The following is a 19,290-nucleotide window of genomic DNA, read 5'->3' on the forward strand; positions in this document are numbered from 1 at the left end:
GGTCAGCAGTCAACACACACACACACACCTAAATCCCACCTGGACAGGAAGTGAGTCGTGTGTCTAATATTTCCTTTTTAAGTTTTATTATTTTATAACCAAATGTTGACAAAATATAAAAAAGTATGCAATGATGACAGCAATAAAATAACAATACACTTCAAACAAGCTGCAGAACAAAAATGAACATTCACAATTTTTTCCTTGACATAATAATATCTATCTTTTGCATTAAATACAAACAGCTAATTTGGACTAGTTTTCTATGCTTCAACCCTATTGTGAACTCCCATCACATCAACTAAATAGCAACATTAGCCTTAAGATGATGCATACAATGCCTTTGCAACATCCAAATTGCAGCAGCTACACATTAATAGAAAAATAAAAGTAGTTTCAGTGGAGTGCTATGTGTGATGCGTCATGTTAAACTGTCTGCTAGGGCTGTTTCAATACTACTGACATCCTTCCTTTTGAGAAACCGCTGATCTGTCGTGGTACGATGACCATCTCGATAAAGAGGCCACACATCCAAGAGGTGAGGCTAGACTTCAGGCTAATCAAACCAGTCTTTGGGTGGCAAAATGCTGGATCACAGACAACAGCAGTGACAACATGCTTTTAGAGTCCTACTTGACGTAAATATTTCAATAAGTTCTACAATCTGGAATTGTAAGGGGGGGGAAAGCAGCTTTAAGACCTGCAATTACAGAACAAACGACTTTCGTTTCAAAACCGTCTTGGCTTCTGAACATCAGCCCAGAATAGCAGCTCCTCTACTGCAGCTCCTCTAGATGAGTTTAATGCCGCGAGGATAGGGGCACAGCATCAGACCTGGATCCAGCCTTCCACCTCAGACCTGCATCCAGCCTTCCACCTCAGACCTGAAGGGATCCAGCCTTCCACCTCAGACCTGCAGGGATCCGATCACACCCACTCTGCTGACACTGATGACAAAAGTGGACTACCTATGGTCCTGCAGGAGTACAAAGTACAGTGGACCCATATAGCAGTGTGAGCCTCAGACATGGACCCATATAGCAGTGTGAGCCTCAGACATGGACCCATATAGCAGTGTGAGCCTCAGACATGGACCCATATAGCAGTGTGAGCCTCAGACATGGACCCATATAGCAGTGTGAGCCTCAGACATGGACCCATATAGCAGTGTGAGCCTCAGACACGGAGCCATCTAGCAGTGTGAGCCTCAGACATGGAGCCATCTAGCAGTGTGAGCCTCAGACACGGAGCCATCTAGCAGTGTGAGCCTCAGACACGGAGCCATCTAGCAGTGTGAGCCTCAGACATGGAGCCATCTAGCAGTGTGAGCCTCAGACATGGAGCCATCTAGCAGTGTGAGCCTCAGACACGGAGCCATCTAGCAGTGTGAGCCTCAGACATGGAGCCATCTAGCAGTGTGAGCCTCAGACAACTGTGTTTCCTATAGCATGAGAGGTGGTGGATGATGTCATAGGAAGGGGACCAGAGAGGAGAGCAGGGTGGGTGGAGTTTTGCCAGAGTGCTGCTCGCTGCATTCTCAGGGGGAATGTGCAGAGTGGTTTCACTGCTGGGCTGGGCTGGCATTGGTGATGGAAAAAAACATTTAACTTCAAAAACTCGACAGGCACATTCTTACATCTTAGAGTCTTTGCAGAAATTAGAGTCACCAACGTCACTTGAATAGTTTGAAGACTGGGAGGGGGGGGGAATGTATGTGTGTGTTTGTGGATGTATGAGGCTGTTTGTGTTGTCAGTGTATGTTTGGATCATGGGGCATGATGGGGGGGTGAGGTGGGCAGGATGGGGGGGGGCAGGAGGGGGGGTTTAGACACTGGGGGAAGGCTGGGCCTGGGGGTTGGCAGCAGGTGTGGCTTGTCGGGGCAGGGTGTACATGGCTCCCAGGAACTGGTCTGCGATGCGGCCGGCCTCTCGGAGCCCGCTGAGCAGAGCCCCGTGAACCGTCGCCGGGTAGTTCCTGATGGTGTGTTCTCCGGCGAAGAACAGACGAGGAACAGGCTAAGGACAGGGAAAAGGGAGAGAACGACAAAAATCATCATCCCACTCATAAATTTGAGCGTTACCATCAATCAGACATGTCAACATCAAAACAAGTAAAAACATCTGGATTGGGATCGGCTGGTCTGGTCTTTTTCTAACTCTGGTATGGTCAGATATTGTGGCTTGGCCCGGATTGGTTCACACATGCTCTGGTGGTTAGAGTATGAGACGAGCCAACAGAAAATATACTTCTACAGCAGCTCTGCATGGCATGGGCCAATATGGGGCCTTCTGATTGGTCCAGAATGTTGGGGCGTTGGGTTTACTTGAGGCTAGGGTCTGTATGAAGCAGCGCTGGTTAGAAGGCTGGACCGCACTACTGACTAGGAAGCAGCCAATGTCTCTGTGTCACAACTACTATGAAGAAGTGGAGGTTATAGTGAACTACCAGTAAACTACTATTAAACAGCCAGTAAACTTATGTTCAATTAAAGGTCAACTAGTAATAAACTATTATTAACCACATTATTATCATACAGAGGCATGATGGGACAGTGACCCGGAGGACAGTGACCCGGAGGACAGTGACCAGGAGGACAGTGACCAGGAGGACAGTGACCAGGAGGACAGTGACCAGGAGGACAGTGACCAGGAGGACAGTGACCTGGAGGACAGTGACCTGGAGGACAGTGACCAGGAGGACAGTGACCAGGAGGACAGTGACCTGGAGGACAGTGACCAGGAGGACAGTGACCTGGAGGACAGTGACCAGGAGGACAGTGACCTGGAGGACAGTGACCTGGAGGACAGTGACCAGGAGGACAGTGACCTGGAGGACAGTGACCTGGAGGACAGTGACCTGGAGGACAGTGACCAGGAGGACAGTGACCTGGAGGACAGTGACCAGGAGGACAGTGACCAGGAGGACAGTGACCAGGAGGACAGTGACCTGGAGGACAGTGACCTGGAGGACAGTGACCAGGAGGACAGTGACCAGGAGGACAGTGACCTGGAGGACAGTGACCTGGAGGACAGTGACCTGGAGGACAGTGACCAGGAGGACAGGTGGGGTGAGCGCTCACCTGAGAGGCCCCCGGGATGGTGGGGCCGGGGGTGATGGGCTGGGCCATGAGGTCATAGTCGTTACCAGAAGACCCGGCAGCCACGTACGAGTATGAGCCCCTCGCAAACGGGTCGGCACGCCAACGAGTCACCACCGTCTCCTTAGGCTGCCATGGCAACAAGCACACACACACACATGTTGTTGAGTTTCCATGTGGATATGACTGCCCAGAAAACATAAGCTGTTATAGATTTCCACAGCAGACCGAGATGCATGCTATTTCATTCTGAAGGAAATGCAGCTGAATGATTGATGTGACTGGTGGTTTGGGATTGGACTCCAGAATGTGGGTAGTGGGTACACACGCATGCAAGGGGGCAGAGAAAGCACACACGTTTGTCACGTGCTTGCACACAAGACTACATGATGCAAACGTACGTACATACACACACATACCTGAGGTACCGCGCTGCTTCCAAAGATGCCCTTCAGGATGGCGAGGCAACGCCCCACGATGACGTCATCACTGATGTTCTCCATGATGCCTGCTGCCTCCCCCGCCATCAGAGCCAGCAGAATGGGTGCTGGGAAGGGACAAAAAGCACACAAGTCAAATATGTGGTCAGTTTGTGCCGAAGGTCCAGCTTTAACCTGACATGTGAACCAGTGCAGGAATGACCCTCACCTTTGTAGAGGTTCCAGAAGAGGAAGAGCTCCCCCCGGCTGGCCGTGGTGCTGCCCACGTGGCCAAACAAGTTCACACTGGGGTCCCAGAAGACCCGGTCGAAACACAGCACCACCTACAGACAGGAGGAGCATACAGCAGCCCGATCGTAAGACATGAGAACATCAGGCTCTGGCGCCTTGCAGGGGCTCGACCTACCTCTAGACATCTAATGTAAGGACTTTTCAATGACTTTCTAATCCTGTTTTAATACCACGTTAGCTATGGAGGGCGCACAAAAAGAACTGCCATTAAGGTGAGCTGGAAGGAGACAGGAGTCAGGTTGTGTTATAACCTCGGTGTGATTATGGTCCTGAGGCAGAGGGCCCTCTGCTGGTTAGAACATGGAACACACAGGTCACATTGCATAATAATGCAGCATTCTGTCAGCTGCAGCAGCACTAGGAGATAAAAACACACACTGCAGTGAATGATACTCAGCCAGGAAGAGAGGGGGTGGGGGTCAGAGAGAGAGAGAGAGAGAGAGGGAGAGAACGAAAAATAGAGGTAGGATGAGGTAGATGTGGCTCTAATCTGATTACCAACACATTGCCAAATCACTAAACAACATGCAAGGGGCTCTCAAACTCCCTCTACATTTGTCCCTCCCCTCTTTCCCTCCCTCAAGATGATGTAAAACAGAGAGTGGAGCTACCATCCTCGGGGCTATTTCAGGAAGAGGTAACCTTGTTCTGTGGACTGAACACTGGTTTATGGTTCCTGCCGGGTTTGTGTGTAAATCTAATGATGGGAGTGTGTGTGTGTGTGTGTGTGTGTGTGTGTAATGCCATGAGCCCATTTGGAAAGTGCATCCACTTCTAGAGCGGACTGATGTGAAGGTCAGGCTCCCAGCTCAAGGACAATACCCAGGGCGTCCTCGACGCAGCAGCCAATCAAATCCTTATCTCTCCAGAGAGAGACACACTCACAGAGCGAGAGAGCAAACGAGTGGGAGACAAAGAGAGAATGAGACAGAGAGAGATTGAGGGGGTGGAGGTGAGAGAGTGAACGAGAGAATGTAAAGGAGAGTGGGGGCGGTGTTAGAGAGAGATAGAAAGAGGGCGAGCGAGAACAGGAGAGAAAGAGAGATATAGAGAGACAGCGAGAGCGGGAGAGAGAGCGAGCTATAGAGACAGCGAGAGCGGGAGAGAGAGCGTCCGGCGTACCTTGTTGAGGTTGCCGAAGCCCATCCTCTGGATGGCGGCGGTCTTCCACTCGGGGAGGGGGGGCACAAACTGCACGGCGGGGGGCTGCTGCTTCATCACCCCCAGGGGGAGGGTGCACAGCACGGCGTCACACTTGTAGATGAACGTCTGGGTGGTGGAGCGCGTGTTTACGGCGATCACCTCACATCCTGGGAGAGGACGGACACAGGAGAGGGGTAGGAGGCGGAGAAAGGGGGGAAACAGAGATATGCTAAACTGCATCCTTACATTCCAGGATTCTTTCTGATGTGTTACATGTTTCAATATTTGTATATCATTTCATAGATATTCATTCACTTCATTTTCGTGTATGAAATATTTATATTTTCTATGTTCTGCCCAGTATTTCCGTGGCAGACTACAGGGCCCAGCAAGCCCCTGCTGCAGGGAGGAGTGTGTTCCTACCAGAGGCCGTGTAGCGGACCTGGCGCACCGCCGTGTTGAGCTTGATGTCCAGGCCCTCAGCCAGGGCCACGGGCACGCACGAGTAGCCGTTCCTCACCGTCAGGTGGCTGCCCGTGAACTCAAAGTCATCGTCCTGGAGAGAGAGAGAGAGAGGTCAGAGAGAAACCTCCGGGCACGGATCCACACAAGATGCTGTGTGTTGCTGTTGCTTTGACAGGTGTATTTAATGTACTGTGCTGTCATGCCTGGGTGGGCGGAGCCCAGGGGAGGACACAGGGGATGTAAGCCACAGATCTGGAGGCTGCTTCCTGGAGTCTGCTAGTGTACAGTGACCTGGATAAGCTACTCAAATGCTGTCCTCTGTTTGCTCTGGCTGGGAGTCTTCATGTAGAGTTGACATAGCCTTACAAGGGTGGTGGTTCGAATGTTGACTAAATAAATGATAACTTGATGGGAACCTTTACACACTTAGTGTGCTCATTACCTCTAGCACCGTGGCAATACATTGTCAGGTACATATTACACACACACCACAGAAACTAAGAGACCTATTTAAAGATGTTTGTATGAGGGTCACGGTGTGGGTGGGGCCTACCTGGTCCCAGTGTTTGAGTGACAGGGTGGACAGAGGCGTGGCGTTGGCAAACTCGAGGTTGGCAAAGTGCCAGTCGAGGATCTGCCTGTCCCTGGACGACAGGTACACATCACTGTGGAGGGAATGCGGAGGGAGAGAAACAAAGTCAAAACAAGTGTGGTGGTTATCTGATGGGGGGGGGGGGTTGCTGATGCTGGTGTTACCTGGGCGGGTTGGCCTCCAGTTCCTGCAGCTTCTCCTCCAGTTTCACCTGCGTCTCCACAAGCTCGTCGTACTCCTGCAGGGGGAGAACAGCGAGGTCCTGGGGTCAGCTAGACAACCCAGCGGAGCGAGGCTGGGAGGAGGGCTGACTCGCCTGTCCCACTGTGGCCCCACCTAGCCCTGCAGCCAGCTGAGACCAGCTACTCAGGTCCACACACGCAGTAACTCTGACGGGAAACCCACAGCCCTAAGCTACAGCTTCCCTGATCTGACACACACACACAGACTAGACACACACACACACACACAGATCCCAGACAGGGCCTGAGTCTCTTCACATGGTCACCAACCACAAAGCAGACACCAGCTGTGCTTAAGCTGCTTGCCGGCCTTCACTTCAGACAGTATATTGATGCGTCAGTGTGTGTGTGTCTCAGAAGCATGCATGTGCACACACACACTTATCCTTCAAAACCAGCGTCCCCTCTACTGGCTCACTCTTACAGAGTAAGAAAATATTGCATCTATTTCTGTATTTTATGCGGTAGAATTCACCAGCTGCTCTTTATTAGTGCTGATTCTCTGAAGGACTCTGTCATAGAAAAACACCTCAATAATCACCCAAACTGGGTTCAGTTCTGGTGTGATTCAAAACACACATTCAGTAATAACCATAACACTTCAAATTGAATCACACGCTAGTTTGGCCTCTTATTGCCCTGGCTAACACGTCAACCACGAATTCAACCATGGTGGAGTCCACTGTCTCCCCGAGTCTGAGGGCTTGGGGAAGTGTAGGGTGGGGGGGGGGGGGTTGGTTAGAGAATCCCACATCCAGAAGAACCAAGTTTTGTTTTGGAAAAACGAAGCAAGAAAATGTCAGTACATCCGTGTAATGTGTGGTTGTAACTGCTCGCGGCATGAAGAAGTTTTTATGGGAAACCAAACACAAGGTGATGAGGGCTCTCGTTCTGTTTTCCTCCTGGTCGTTACAAACCGTTTCACTGAGAACATTATGACCCTGCATATCTCACTCTTTCCAGCCCACCCTGTCAACCTCGTTCCCTCCATCCTTCTCTTATTCACATTCTTCCAACTATATATCTACGTATTCCACTCCGTCCCTACGTCCTGTCATCGACCCGTGAGGGAGGGAAATGACAGGAAGTATGGATGGGTAAGAGTGAGATAGCTAAATGTGTGACAGTGAGGTTTGACAGCGGTTGAGTTGCGGTCACCTTGCAGAGGGCGGTCAGGTCGCGGTGCTTGCTCTTCACCAGGAACTCGGCGGTGATGTCTCGGGGGGGCTTGACCTCGCTGGCCTCCTTATACTGCTGGTGCAGCTCCTTCACTCTCTCCTTAGTGGTCACCATCTGAGGGGGAGAGAGAGACATAGAGAGAGACAGAGAGAGAGATCCAGAGGATGGTGGTTAGTAACAAGTGTATCCACCATGTGGCTGGTCCACCAGAAGTCCAGGCTGTGTCCGAGGGTCAGAGGTCATGGTCACCTTGTTCAGCAGCTCTTTCAGGTCCTCCTGGGTCTTCACTATCTTCTTCCAGTGCTCGATCTGCTCGTCCTTCACATGTTTCTCCTGCAGCCTGCACACCAGCGCTTTGATCAGGCATCAGACTACAAACAATGACCATGGATTGGTCTCTCTGTGTGTGTGTGTGTGTGTGTGTGTGTTTGTCCCCCACCCCGTCAAACTTACTGTATGACCACCTCCAGGGCCTGGCCCAGGGAGACAGGCTTGTTGTTGAGGAAGTTGAAGTCCAGCTGGTGGCTGAGATAGGAGGTAGCCTCCAGTAGTCGGTTAAACTCCTGCTCCACCATTTCATCCTTCTCCTTGGGCACCTGCACAGCCCGGGCAACACAGTGAGATAGAAAACAAGCCCACCAATGGCTGTCAGCCTTAACCTAGCACCATGCTCTCTTCATGCTCTACCAACCTGCACTGCACACTTTATATCTTAAGCCATGCTAAGCTGAGCCACGCTAACACTTACACTAGACACCAAGAAATCGCTGAGCCCTAATAGATTAGAGCAGTTTGTCTGTGAGGGTTTTGGTTGGCTATACCTGTAATATACCATACATTCAACTAATCAAAGTACCTCATATGCATAATATACAGTGTCAAATGGTGTGCAATTGATAGAATGAGAAACATGTCAAGTAGGACGTAAATAAACCAATACATACACTTGTGCATCGTTCACCCTTTAGAAGCAGCAGGAGGGGTAAGGGAGTGATGCAGAGAGAGAGGAGGAGGAGAGAACATTAGGCAAGCACGTAAACAGAACCATAACTCAGAGACACGGGTTTACACAATGCAAACAAGCAAACAATAACAATAGGCTTGATTCAATTAGCTTTTTCCTGTGGGGAGAAACCAGTTGCATGTGTGTGTGTAACTCCGCCGCTGTCGACCAGCCTTCAAGCTCAGTGGAGAAGGCCGGACAGTGACCCCAAACATCCTCCCAGTGTTTACTCCAACTGTAATGGTATTAAGAAGCAGCTCCGGTCTGAGCTGGGGAGAGGAGGGGTGGGGGGTTGGGGGGGCGCGGCTGCTATCGATGACACGCTAGGCCAAGCGGCTAACTGAACCCACCCTCCATTTTGTGCGGAGCAGGAAACCCCAGCAGGACTGAGGGCGGACAGGCGTGAACAGGCCCAGAGACGCAACACGTCTGCTGCAGGATATCTCTACATCTCCAGCTGGAGGTCGACAGCACACAGGGGCTAGATCACTCAGGCCAGGCCTCAGAGCTCCATTCAGATCATGCAAATATGTTGTAGCGACTATGCATAAAATGATCTGCTAAATCAATAATGTAAAAAAAACAAAAACATTATTGTTATAATTTTCATTAATATTTTCCTCTCCGGAATGATATGGACGGCTGTGTCTGATTCCTCCTGTGTGGCTGGTTGCTTTCATATTGTGATTAGTAGACAATTAGCAGATTCACCTGCGATGCAAACAAACACCTCGCTAGTGTAACTCATCATTTCAAGATGCTCGCTCATCTTCCTCATCAGATACACTCAATCGCCGTGCTTTTGGGCCTCATTCAGATGGGGGCTCGTTCACACAGACCCCCATTCTGGATGTTCCCAACCCCAGGGCCAACACCAACAGGCCTTAAGATGCTGCACACAGGTACACTTTAAAGGGATCTTGTAGCAGGGTCTATGGGGCCTACATATCAGTGTTTATGGTGATCTTGTGGCAGTGTCTATGGGGCCTACATATCAGTGTTTATGGTGATCTTGTAGCAGTGTCTATGGGGCCTACATATCAGTGTTTATGGTGATCTTGTAGCAGTGTCTATGGGGCCTACATATCAGTGTTTATGGTGATCTTGTAGCAGTGTCTATGGGGCCTACATATCAGTGTTGATGGTGATCTTTTAGCAGTGTCTATGGGGCCTACATATCAGTGTTATGGTGATCTTGTAGCAGGATCTATGGGGCCTACATATCAGTGTTATGGTGATCTTGTAGCAGGGTCTATGGGGCCTACATATCAGTGTTATGGTGGTCTTGTAGCAGGGTCTATGGGGCCTACATATCAGTGTTATGGTGATCTTGTAGCAGGATCTATGGGGCCTACATATCAGTGTTATGGTGATCTTGTAGCAGGGTCTATGGGGCCTACATATCAGTGTTATGGTGGTCTTGTAGCAGGGTCTATGGGGCCTACATATCAGTGTTATGGTGATCTTGTAGCAGGGTCTATGGGGCTACAACAGTGTCAGTGTGGTCTGTACTTACGGCCTGCCCGTTAGCTTCGTATAGTGGGCACTTCTGCTTGATCTTAGCCAGCTCCATGTTAACCTGCTTACTGACCACAGCCATGGGGTTTCCTCCTGAAAACACACACACATCACAGTGAGACAAAACACAACACACAGGCTGACAGCAATGTAGCATATGTGTCTGACAGCTGATTTGTATGGGGTGATTTTAAACCACAACTGGATTTATGGTGGCCAACACTGCCCCCTGCTGGTCAAAAGCAGGAAACTGGGTCTGTGTGTGTGTGTGTCTTACCCAGTCCAGTTACCACCATGGCCCCCAAGTCCGCCACATAGTTGCCCTTTCGGAATGTCGCCACCCTCCCTCCGACACGATCCTGTCAGGGTGAAACACGCATGTCAGGCTGTCACTTTTTGTGTTTGTTATTTGGTATGTTAATAAAGTTGAATTGTATTGTATTTCATGGTGCATCATCTCCTCACCCTGGCCTCCAGCACAGTAACATCCATCCCAAAGCTCTGCAGCTGTCTGGCTGCAGCCAGGCCAGACACACCTCCTCCAATGATAATCACCTTCCCTGTCTTCTTGGCTGCAGAAAAAAGGGGGGCACAATGATGAGAATATAAAATCACACGAATATTCCAGCTTTAAAACAGGCAGGTCTTGTTTGAAGGACTACTTGTATTGGCAATGTACTGACATGACATACAAATGTAATTCTTGTTTAACTCACTTGGTAAAGGCTTGACTCTCTTATAGATGCCAAAGTTGATGAGACCGTGTCTCTCCAGGTAGCTGTGTATCCTGTGAACCAGCACTGTATCACCTTGGAGGGGCACACAGAACAGAGGTATAGTTCTGGACCAAGGAATTGTTTTTTTGGTCCTATGATTATGGTACTTCCCACGTAGGACAGTATTCCCGACAACTGAGTTGTGTTACAAAATGTATCAGAAATAACAGGACCACGTGGGAGTCAGGCTGCTCTCATGCGGTGTCTTTTCTCCACTGAAGGGTGTGAATGTTGGACTCACTGTTGTAGGGGGCTTCAAGTTGCTGTAGCGTAGCCTCGAATGTCAGTTGGATCTTAGGGTTGTCAAGCCAAAGTTGGAGCTGGAACACAGTAAACATAACCCCGGGTTTGAACAAAAGCAGAGCTCTTGGTGTGTGACCGTGTGAGAGAGAGAATGTGAGAGTGTGTGTGTGACAGAGACTGATAATGAGTGTGTGTGTATGTTTGCATCCTCACTGTGCGGTTGCGGATGTACAGGAAAACTTTCTGAGTCTGCTGGGGGCCGCTGATGATGTCAGGGAAGCAGGCGGCCTCCTGGGAGGTCATGCGGTCGTGGGGGAGTCGGCTCTGAAAGGCGGCCCCCTCAACACCTGAACACACACATAACCTTGTCATGAGACAAGACCCTTTCTATGCATTTCCTCAGGTGTTTCTACTCAAACAGGTTATGTCCCTGTCGCCCTGTCATCCTGCCTGCCTGTCACCCACTCTGACCTGAAGGCTCCTCAGGCTCGCTGTCATTTTCCTCCTCCACCAGAGGTGGGGGAGGAGGGATGACTTGTTTGCGTTCCTTCTCGGCTTTGGCGTTCCTCTCCTCCTCCGAGTAATATTCGTCCTCAGACAGGTTAGCCAGGCTTTCGTCCATCTCGCGGTACTCCACCTGCAATAATAAGCACAATAAAAGCGCCATTAAAACCTCGTTCTGGCTCAGCTGGGTGGAGGTCCATGGTGGAGCTCCCTCTGCTTCCCTGACGGAGGTGGGCGGGTGGTGCTCCACTGAGGATGACAGGCCCCAGACTCTTGAACACCTAGGACCGGGTGAGGAAAACTCAGAGAATTATCATATTGCACAATTGACTATGATGCAAGTGTGAAATAAATCTTACGTATTCCTAGTTTCCTATCAATTATCCTGTTCCAAGTTTTTATGTAGTAAGATATTAATCCAGGGCAAACTGAGACGAGTCAGAACGTTGTACTGAAACAACACAACATTGACAACATGTAAACTAACTTAATCATCAATCCTACATCATCCTGACTTTTTTTTCCTGTGCTCTTGACTTAAAAGCTACTTTGTTATATTTTTAAAGGTTTCAACTTTCCTCTCTAAGTATTAAGGGCACCGAAGATATAAGATACTTACTTTCGCTCGCTTGCGGCGGCTGGTTCGACGGACTTCCGCCGCATCCTGGTCCACCCCCCCGGGACCGGGAGGGTGGGGGAGCGGAGGCCCACCTTGCTCCCCACTAGGGGAGGCCCGCTCCTTCTTCTTGACGTCCATGGGGCCAGGGGCGGAGGGAGGGGGGGCAGTCTGAGTGCTGGAGGCCTGGGCATCTGGTGCTCTCTCGGCGCTAGCCACAGAGGAGGAGGAGGAGGAAGAGGAGCCGGGGTCGGACTTCTTACTCGCCAGCATCATGGAAGAAGACAGAGGCCTCTCCTGGAGGAAGAAAGACAGATGTGAGACTGTGAGTAGTCACTGTCCGAGGGGTTTGCTTTGGAAATGTTGAGATGCTTGAAATGTGAACGTTTAGAAACAATATTTTTGAGGCACAAGACTGTTATAAAGTGATGGATTTCAATAAAAAAATTATTTACATTGATCTTTTCAAAATATGAATGGGGATGAAAAGAGCATGAACGAGCTAAAGATATTTCTGGAAAAGTTCCATCATGGCCCACCCATATTGCCCATGAACAGTGTGTCAGTTTTCAACAGTACTCAACAATACCAATAACCTCTTAAACCCCAAAAAACACCTTTTACACATTGTACGTTTTTCTTTAATGTCGATTAAATAGACTGAATAAACTGCTTAATTATAATGATTTAAAAAAAAACAATATGTCAATCTTAAGAAATATTATATTCTGCTTTTATTCCCATGTTATATATTATTATTTTGTCATTTCTTTTTCTTTAAAGCCAGGGGCTTTTGACGTTGCACCTGCAGCAGTTTCATTTGAATGGGACCAGTGCCTGGTTCTGGTTGGCTTTGAGGATGCACAAAACAACACAACAATCAAGCAGCCTGGTAGATGCGTTGTGGCAAATATGCACATGATGGAAAATGTATGAGGGCTCCATAGTAGATTGACCTTGTCTTGTTTTACCCATTTCTCCGAGCACCTGGTTATATCCATTCAAACACTAAGAAATAAAGACAGAATCAGAAATACGGTTGATTGAACAAAAGCTGGCAGACCAAGTTTAGTAACGTCAGCCCGTCACAACGAGAGAAACATATTACTACCTAGAATAGATAAGTGTATTTATGTCCAGCTAGTTAGATAGCTCTAAGTAAACTACCTACGATTAAAATATACATCAAGATTCATCTAACCAATTATAAATGAGTCAACCAATTGCAGCTAGGGGATATAATGCATAGTTGGCTTAGTTAATTGGTTTCGTAAGGAAAGATGTCGGACGGACCAGGCAGCAAATGCGCTAGCTAGCTTAGCTAGGCTCGCTAAGAGCTAACCGACCAAATAAATCGTGCAACCCCTGATACAATAAATAGATATTATTTGTGCCTATGTTCAAAACAGTACCTTATTATGTTTAATAGTTTGTTGTAGTCTGCGATATGAGGCTGTTTAACTAGTTAGCTCAGTAGTGGCGTAAAGGTAGCTACAACGGTAGCAAGCTAGCTAACAATGAGACTCGACCCCCCCAGCCAGCAACATGTACTAGACACAGCTACAGCTAACCAGAAGTCAGAGGCAGCTGCAGTCAGATTCGTTAGCGTTATTGCTAGCTGGTTAGCAAGCAAGCCAGAAACCGACATTGCAGCAATGCGTTAATAAAATGGTAAAACATATCTACAGAATTGTGTGCATATACTGAAAAATAACTGGTGATTTCATTTCAATAACGACTCATATTACCTCTAGATCTTCGCACTTGTCAACACAAGACAGCTTTCGGCTGTGTCCTCTCTGATTCTCCGCTGATTGGGCAGGGAGGAGATCCACGCCAAGAAAAATGAGTAGTATGATTGGTTGCACTTAATGTCAATCCTAAAAGAGGGCAACTCCAGTGTAGGGGGGAGGGGGGGGGGGGGGGGGGGGGGGGGGGGGTTAGGGTTAGCTCAATCTAACTCTTGATTTACCCTAACCACAACTCTCAGGTAAGTGTGGTGTTTCGTTTTTTCATCAGACAGACGCGGTCCAAAACGGCATTTTTTTGTTCCGTGTAGCACGAAAATAGCTGGACAATAGTGCTCTGGCACAATAAAAAAAAAACAATAATATTCGTGTCTGAGCATGAAAAAGCATGAAAAGGCTGGCACCATAACGCTTTTTTTGATTGGCAAAAAAGTCCCACCAAAAGTAGCTATATTTTATAATTCACAAAGTGAAAAAACGAACACAAAGTTGCCTTATTCTCAGTCCGAACAGACGAAGTCTCTATTTTCCCATGCCGCACTAATGCAGAAACATCATTAGGCCAAAAACGTAAAAACAGCCTAGATAAATAAAATATAGCCTAAATAGAAAATAGCCTCAGAGGTGCTATAGTGACAACTGTTTTGAGAGCCAGCAACACCTTCTCATAAAATGCGACCAGTTTCTTATGACTTAATTTAATTAAAGATTGAATAATGATATAGCAATATCTTTAATATAGCCTATCTGTAAATGCATGCACATAGAATATAATGTTAGGCTATTGATTGCTGATGCAGTGGGAGCCTACAATAGGCAAATTGGTTTAATACGTTTATCTGCTGAACTGAAATACCAGTGAACGCTGCATTTACAAATAGCAATAGACAAAGCTGTGCAACATGAACCATTCAAAAACACTATGTAGTTCTTTAATTATCCTGTGGAGGGATTTGTTCAGTAAAAGATCGAAACTATAGTATCTTACTTTTCAGCTGAATCAGAATTGTTGCCTTTCCTAAGGGTAGGCTACTGGTTATATTGAGCAACGCCAATTTTATCTTGTTAAGCAACCCCAATTAAGTTTATTTTTATTAGTCGCACAAAATATATGTCTATTTGAAAGTTTAAATTACTCAAAGGACAAAACGATGACGCGTTTGAGGATGATCATGACAGACAGGAAAAGCAGAGACGGAAGAAGCCACAGGTAAAGGTAGGCGAGCTGCTGCGCCCCAATCCTTTCTGATTCGAAAACGTTGAGGAAAAACGTAAACTGGCAAGCTGAGGAATATTTTGCGGTTTAAAAAGGTAAATTAAAATGTTTAACGGATTAGCTTTGTTGAAGGTATTTATTGAGAAATTGTCGTCGTCTATTTGTTTCTAATGTAAAGCACCAAACATGTGTTTTAACTTGCCTTCATCTTCACGGCTTTCTGATCGAACATTGCAGTCTATGCGTCGTCTTTTTTTAAATCAATTTCTTGCCTAGAGACTGAATGGAAATTCACCATTTCACAACCAACTGTTATTGGGAAGTGTGAGTTAATTGATGTTTTGTTTGAAATAGTTAGATCTATGAACTCGCATGGGGGCATTCTGTTGATATCTGTCAGCTGCATCGCCCCCCTCCATTGGGTGAAAGGTAGCCTATACAGGTTATTTATGTTCTGTTTGTCCGTAGACTTGGGTGGGTCTCAGTGATTAGGTACATGTTGATGGTGCGGGTTGGGCACTTTCTAGCTTTGAACATATTCACTCACCCCCAATTTTGGTTTTCACAGATTTTAAAAGAAGACAGAAATGAAGAAACAGGAGGAGGAAGAGACAGCCAACAGGCCAGACAACACAGCCTTTACCCAGCAGCGTCTTCCGGCCTGGCAGCCCATGCTCTCGGCTGGCATCGTCATCCCAGGGTTTCTTCTTATCGGCCTGGTCTTCATTGGCATTGGTGTCACCCTCTTTGTCACCTCGCAAAACATCCAAATGCTTGAGGTACAGGGGGCTTTAGTGAGACTGGAACTGAGAAAAACTGGGTTTGGTTTACAGCTGCTCTTTGTCACCAGAGTCATTGATGGGGGTAACAGTGCCTGACAGGCCACGTGCTGGAGGTGTGAGAAGTACAGGTGTATAACATGCCGACTGATCAATATTTAACGGCATGTTTCTCTGTTGTTGTTGTTCTGTCAGATGGATTACACTGGAGTAGATAACACCTCACCCTGCTACAAGTGCACTGACACCAAACAACAGAACTGCATGTGCACTCTGAACTTCTCAGTCAGCACACTGGTTGAGGTACTGTTTCATACAGACACACACCCAGGCATCATTTCTGTGCTTTGCTTACCTGGATTGATTGAATACCCGAGTGTCGGTGTAAGACAGATTTCATCATCTTCAAACACACGGTGTGCCTTGTTTTTCAGGGTCCTGTGTTCTTCTATTATGGCCTGTCCAACTACTTCCAGAACTACCGCAAATATGGAGTATCTAAAGACTTCTACCAGCTGTCAGGTGATCTCACCTACTTTACGGTGAGCTGATGTGTATCCGACTATATTTGAAAGCAACATTCTCATAGGCATAATTTCCAGAACTATAATACATGTAGTAAGTCTAGGTCTTAATACTTTTTAAATGTTCTTTGTCTTGCAGACTCCTAGTGACGACTGCTTACCTTACCAGTATGATTCTAGTACAAACTCCAAGCCAATTGTTCCCTGTGGGTCGGTAGCAAACAGCATGTTCAACGGTACCAACATTATTTCATGTCAGCATGGCATTATGTAAGTTGCTCTGTCAGCATGTTCAAGGTACTTAATGTATGACCTTTTTTAATTTTGTGACGCTGAAGATAGCTTCACGCTGTACCAGATTGTCAACGGAACAAATAAGTTGGTCCCCTTTGATGGTAAAGGGATCGCCTGGTGGACTGACTACAACGTCAAGTACCGAAACCCAAGTGTTAGTCCTCTGGAGAACGCCTTCAACAGTATGTCTGTTTCATATCCATTACAAACAATGTACCCCCTTCTTACCGGTTACTTATGAAGTTGAACACTTCTCTGTTCCTGAAATATTTATATTCTCATAAGATAGTTCTATGCTTCTGTTATGCAGATACGGTTAAGCCACCCTATTGGTCCAAAACAGCCTATGAGCTGGACACCTCAGACGCCTCCAACAATGGCTTCATCAACCAGGACTTCCTGGTTTGGATGAGAAGGGCGGCCCTGCCAGATTTCCGGAAACTATATCGAAGAATCACTGAGGGGGATTACGCCCAAGGCCTGCCTGCTGGAAACTACTCCCTAAACATCACCTACAGTATCCTTCCAGCTAACAGGAGAGCCAGTGGAAGATTGGAGGGGAAGGACTAAAATCCTGTTTTTGTTTGAAGAGGCTGATAGGTTACTAGATAAGGCACAACAGATGAATCAAACATTACCCTGCAATTCAGTGACCATTCACTTCAGTGTATAAGCCTCATGCGTTCAAATGCATCTCCGTACAATGGCCATTTGGTTGTCTCCTGAGACAAACACCAGCTGTGTCCCACACACCACAATGTTCCACTGTCAGCTGCCATGTGTCGTGTTCCGGCAGACTGCTCCTGGTTTAGACATTGTATTGTTTACTCCCACGTTCTGGCCCAACTGGTTCAGCCAGCTTTTACCAAAGGGTGTGGCCAGGTAGGAGAAAAACAATACCTATCACTATGACTTGGGAGTTCTTGGGTGTGGAAAGTTACGTTGCAGACTAGGCAAATACATTAAAGACAGGAAAATAAGCCATGCAAATGTTCCATGTTGTACAATAGATGGAACACTCAGTTTGGCCATTTCTTTTGTACAATGTGAAAAGAAACATTTGGATATTTGTTTTTGTGTATGTCGTAAATTAGGTTATAATCCATATAGCTAATAATAATTAATAATAATAATTAATACATAATAAGCTTATGTCGAAGGAGGAGATATTGTTCTTCAATGCAATGTTCTGTACATGATGGCTAGTCCAGTGCACACCCAGTCTGGTCCTTAACCTTCTCCCCAGATTACCCAGTTATTCCCTTCAATGGCAGGAAGAAGGTGGTCATCAGTAATGTATCCTGGATGGGCGGCAAGAACCAGTTCCTGGGCATCGCCTACCTGGTGGTTGGCTCACTATGTGTCTTCATGTCTATGGTGATGCTCATCGTCTACGCTAAGTTCAAGTTCCCGGAGGAAGACTAGACTAGTGATGGGAGCCCTGGACTGTGATGGATTGTGGAAAGGCCCGGAAGGTCAACGTTATGGAAGGGTTTAATGGGGCCACAGAGATGGAAGCTGTTAATTGACTTGAGCAATTCATCTTAAAATGAGCTGGTGAGAATGTCAGATCCCTATTGATTCCCATTACGACATTAAGTAACATTAGGGGGTTAAAAGGTTAAAAAGATTGTTTTTATTTCCATTGCATGTATAAGGGAAAATTTTAACTCCTTTTAATAGATATTTTGCCATTTTCCATGATAATGGAATGTATGCTGTTCAATGGTCTCAGAGGCTTTGATATGAAGTTTTTTTTGTATTAACACACTACTAGTTGCTACTTTAATATTTTTGTGTGATACGTAAATATGCTCAGGCTGTCTGTTGTACCCTCAAATGCCGTCACACTCTGTGACAGGTCATATAAGCCATATTGTACATAAGACTGTTCTCTTTACGTGTATTTGGAAGTTACATGGATGTCTGTAGGATAATTTTCTATTAAGTTGTTATTGGGTATATGGATATCCCTCCCATTCTCAGGACTGTGATAGACTTTGAAACTCAGCTTCAACATACTGATTTTAGATTAGCTTTAGTATTTATTTTGATTCCTACATTCAGACCTTGTTTATTTTGGCTAAGACAATGCTCTATTTTTATTCTATATTAAATTAATCAGTTTGAGGGGTAATGCTTTGTGATGTCACTTTGTACCATTTGTTGCATAGTTCTGTCAAAGTTTCCAAAGTTCCTACTTTCTCTGTGATATTATGTGGATGGACAGCACTGTACATGGAACTCTGGAGCAGTGACATCATAATCAAATCCTGTGAGAAAAGAATGTTCCCTAATATTTTGCTACCACATTGGTTAATTTAGGTTTTGTCTCACCTGGGAAGGATGGCTTTTTGCTTGTGGCCCTTTTGCAGCCCCCCACCCCCAAACAAAACACTTTTTTCCAGCCTTCCGGCATGGGTGACAGTGGGGCTTGACTTCACTCCAGAGGAGTTCATTGCATTATTTCACTGTGAATTGGATCATGGGAGAAGCATGGCTTTCTGTATCACAGAGAAGCTGTTCCCATATCTTTCTGCTGTTTTGGCTGGCTTTGTTGTCTACCATTTCTTTAAGGCCTATAAGAGGAGGCAGTTCACGTCTTTGCCGGTAAGTGTT

At 46.9% G+C, this 19,290-nt stretch overlaps 2 protein-coding genes across 5 annotated transcripts; one reads left to right on the top strand and one right to left on the bottom strand.

Annotated features, from left to right (window-relative positions):
• Nucleotides 1-700: 700 nt before the first annotated feature.
• kdm1a (lysine (K)-specific demethylase 1a) lies at nucleotides 701-13,930 on the bottom strand. Of its 3 annotated transcripts, none has more exons than XM_047014153.1 (22): nucleotides 13,859-13,930; nucleotides 13,067-13,118; nucleotides 12,114-12,407; nucleotides 11,462-11,627; nucleotides 11,204-11,337; nucleotides 10,989-11,067; nucleotides 10,688-10,780; nucleotides 10,437-10,543; nucleotides 10,249-10,330; nucleotides 9,970-10,064; nucleotides 8,395-8,412; nucleotides 7,904-8,046; nucleotides 7,700-7,790; nucleotides 7,430-7,564; nucleotides 6,194-6,267; nucleotides 5,991-6,102; nucleotides 5,396-5,528; nucleotides 4,952-5,139; nucleotides 3,747-3,861; nucleotides 3,518-3,645; nucleotides 3,081-3,227; nucleotides 701-2,016 (listed from the first exon to the last, which is right to left on the bottom strand). In XM_047014153.1, exons 2-22 carry the CDS (start codon nucleotides 13,109-13,111, stop codon nucleotides 1,825-1,827), a joined length of 2,571 nt encoding a protein of 856 aa, XP_046870109.1. In that variant the 5' UTR covers nucleotides 13,112-13,118; nucleotides 13,859-13,930; the 3' UTR covers nucleotides 701-1,824. The 3 variants fall into 3 exon arrangements, with proteins under 3 accessions (XP_046870109.1, XP_046870107.1, XP_046870116.1); XM_047014151.1 differs by having other exon boundaries at nucleotides 11,462-11,630; XM_047014160.1 differs by having other exon boundaries at nucleotides 11,462-11,630; nucleotides 13,082-13,118; nucleotides 13,859-13,895.
• A 903-nt stretch (nucleotides 13,931-14,833) lies between these two features.
• tmem30b (transmembrane protein 30B) lies at nucleotides 14,834-18,808 on the top strand. Of its 2 annotated transcripts, none has more exons than XM_047018222.1 (8): nucleotides 14,834-15,074; nucleotides 15,643-15,853; nucleotides 16,049-16,156; nucleotides 16,288-16,395; nucleotides 16,517-16,613; nucleotides 16,716-16,853; nucleotides 16,982-17,188; nucleotides 17,918-18,808. In XM_047018222.1, exons 2-8 carry the CDS (start codon nucleotides 15,662-15,664, stop codon nucleotides 18,094-18,096), a joined length of 1,029 nt encoding a protein of 342 aa, XP_046874178.1. In that variant the 5' UTR covers nucleotides 14,834-15,074; nucleotides 15,643-15,661; the 3' UTR covers nucleotides 18,097-18,808. The 2 variants fall into 2 exon arrangements, with proteins under 2 accessions (XP_046874178.1, XP_046874177.1); XM_047018221.1 differs by having other exon boundaries at nucleotides 14,835-15,169.
• Nucleotides 18,809-19,290: the final 482 nt, after the last annotated feature.

Source organism: Hypomesus transpacificus, chromosome 3 (genome assembly GCF_021917145.1).
Source record: "Hypomesus transpacificus isolate Combined female chromosome 3, fHypTra1, whole genome shotgun sequence".
Lineage (NCBI taxonomy): Eukaryota > Metazoa > Chordata > Actinopteri > Osmeriformes > Osmeridae > Hypomesus > Hypomesus transpacificus.

What these genes read in the sequence shown, in the direction of transcription:
- kdm1a (XM_047014151.1), bottom strand. Translation starts at nt 13,111, where the DNA reads ATGGATATAACCAGGTGCTCGGAGAAATGGGTAAAACAAGACAAG. An exon ending in AATGGGTAAAACAAGACAAG is followed by an intron (nt 12,408 to 13,066) that starts GTCAATCTACTA and finishes TTCTTCCTCCAG; the next exon opens with GAGAGGCCTCTGTCTTCTTC. An exon ending in TTACTGTGCTGGAGGCCAGG is followed by an intron (nt 10,331 to 10,436) that starts GTGAGGAGATGA and finishes TCACCCTGACAG; the next exon opens with GATCGTGTCGGAGGGAGGGT.
- tmem30b (XM_047018222.1), top strand. Translation starts at nt 15,662, where the DNA reads ATGAAGAAACAGGAGGAGGAAGAGACAGCCAACAGGCCAGACAACACA. An exon ending in CAGTCAGCACACTGGTTGAG is followed by an intron (nt 16,157 to 16,287) that starts GTACTGTTTCAT and finishes CTTGTTTTTCAG; the next exon opens with GGTCCTGTGTTCTTCTATTA. An exon ending in CTCCCTAAACATCACCTACA is followed by an intron (nt 17,189 to 17,917) that starts GTATCCTTCCAG and finishes CCTTCTCCCCAG; the next exon opens with ATTACCCAGTTATTCCCTTC.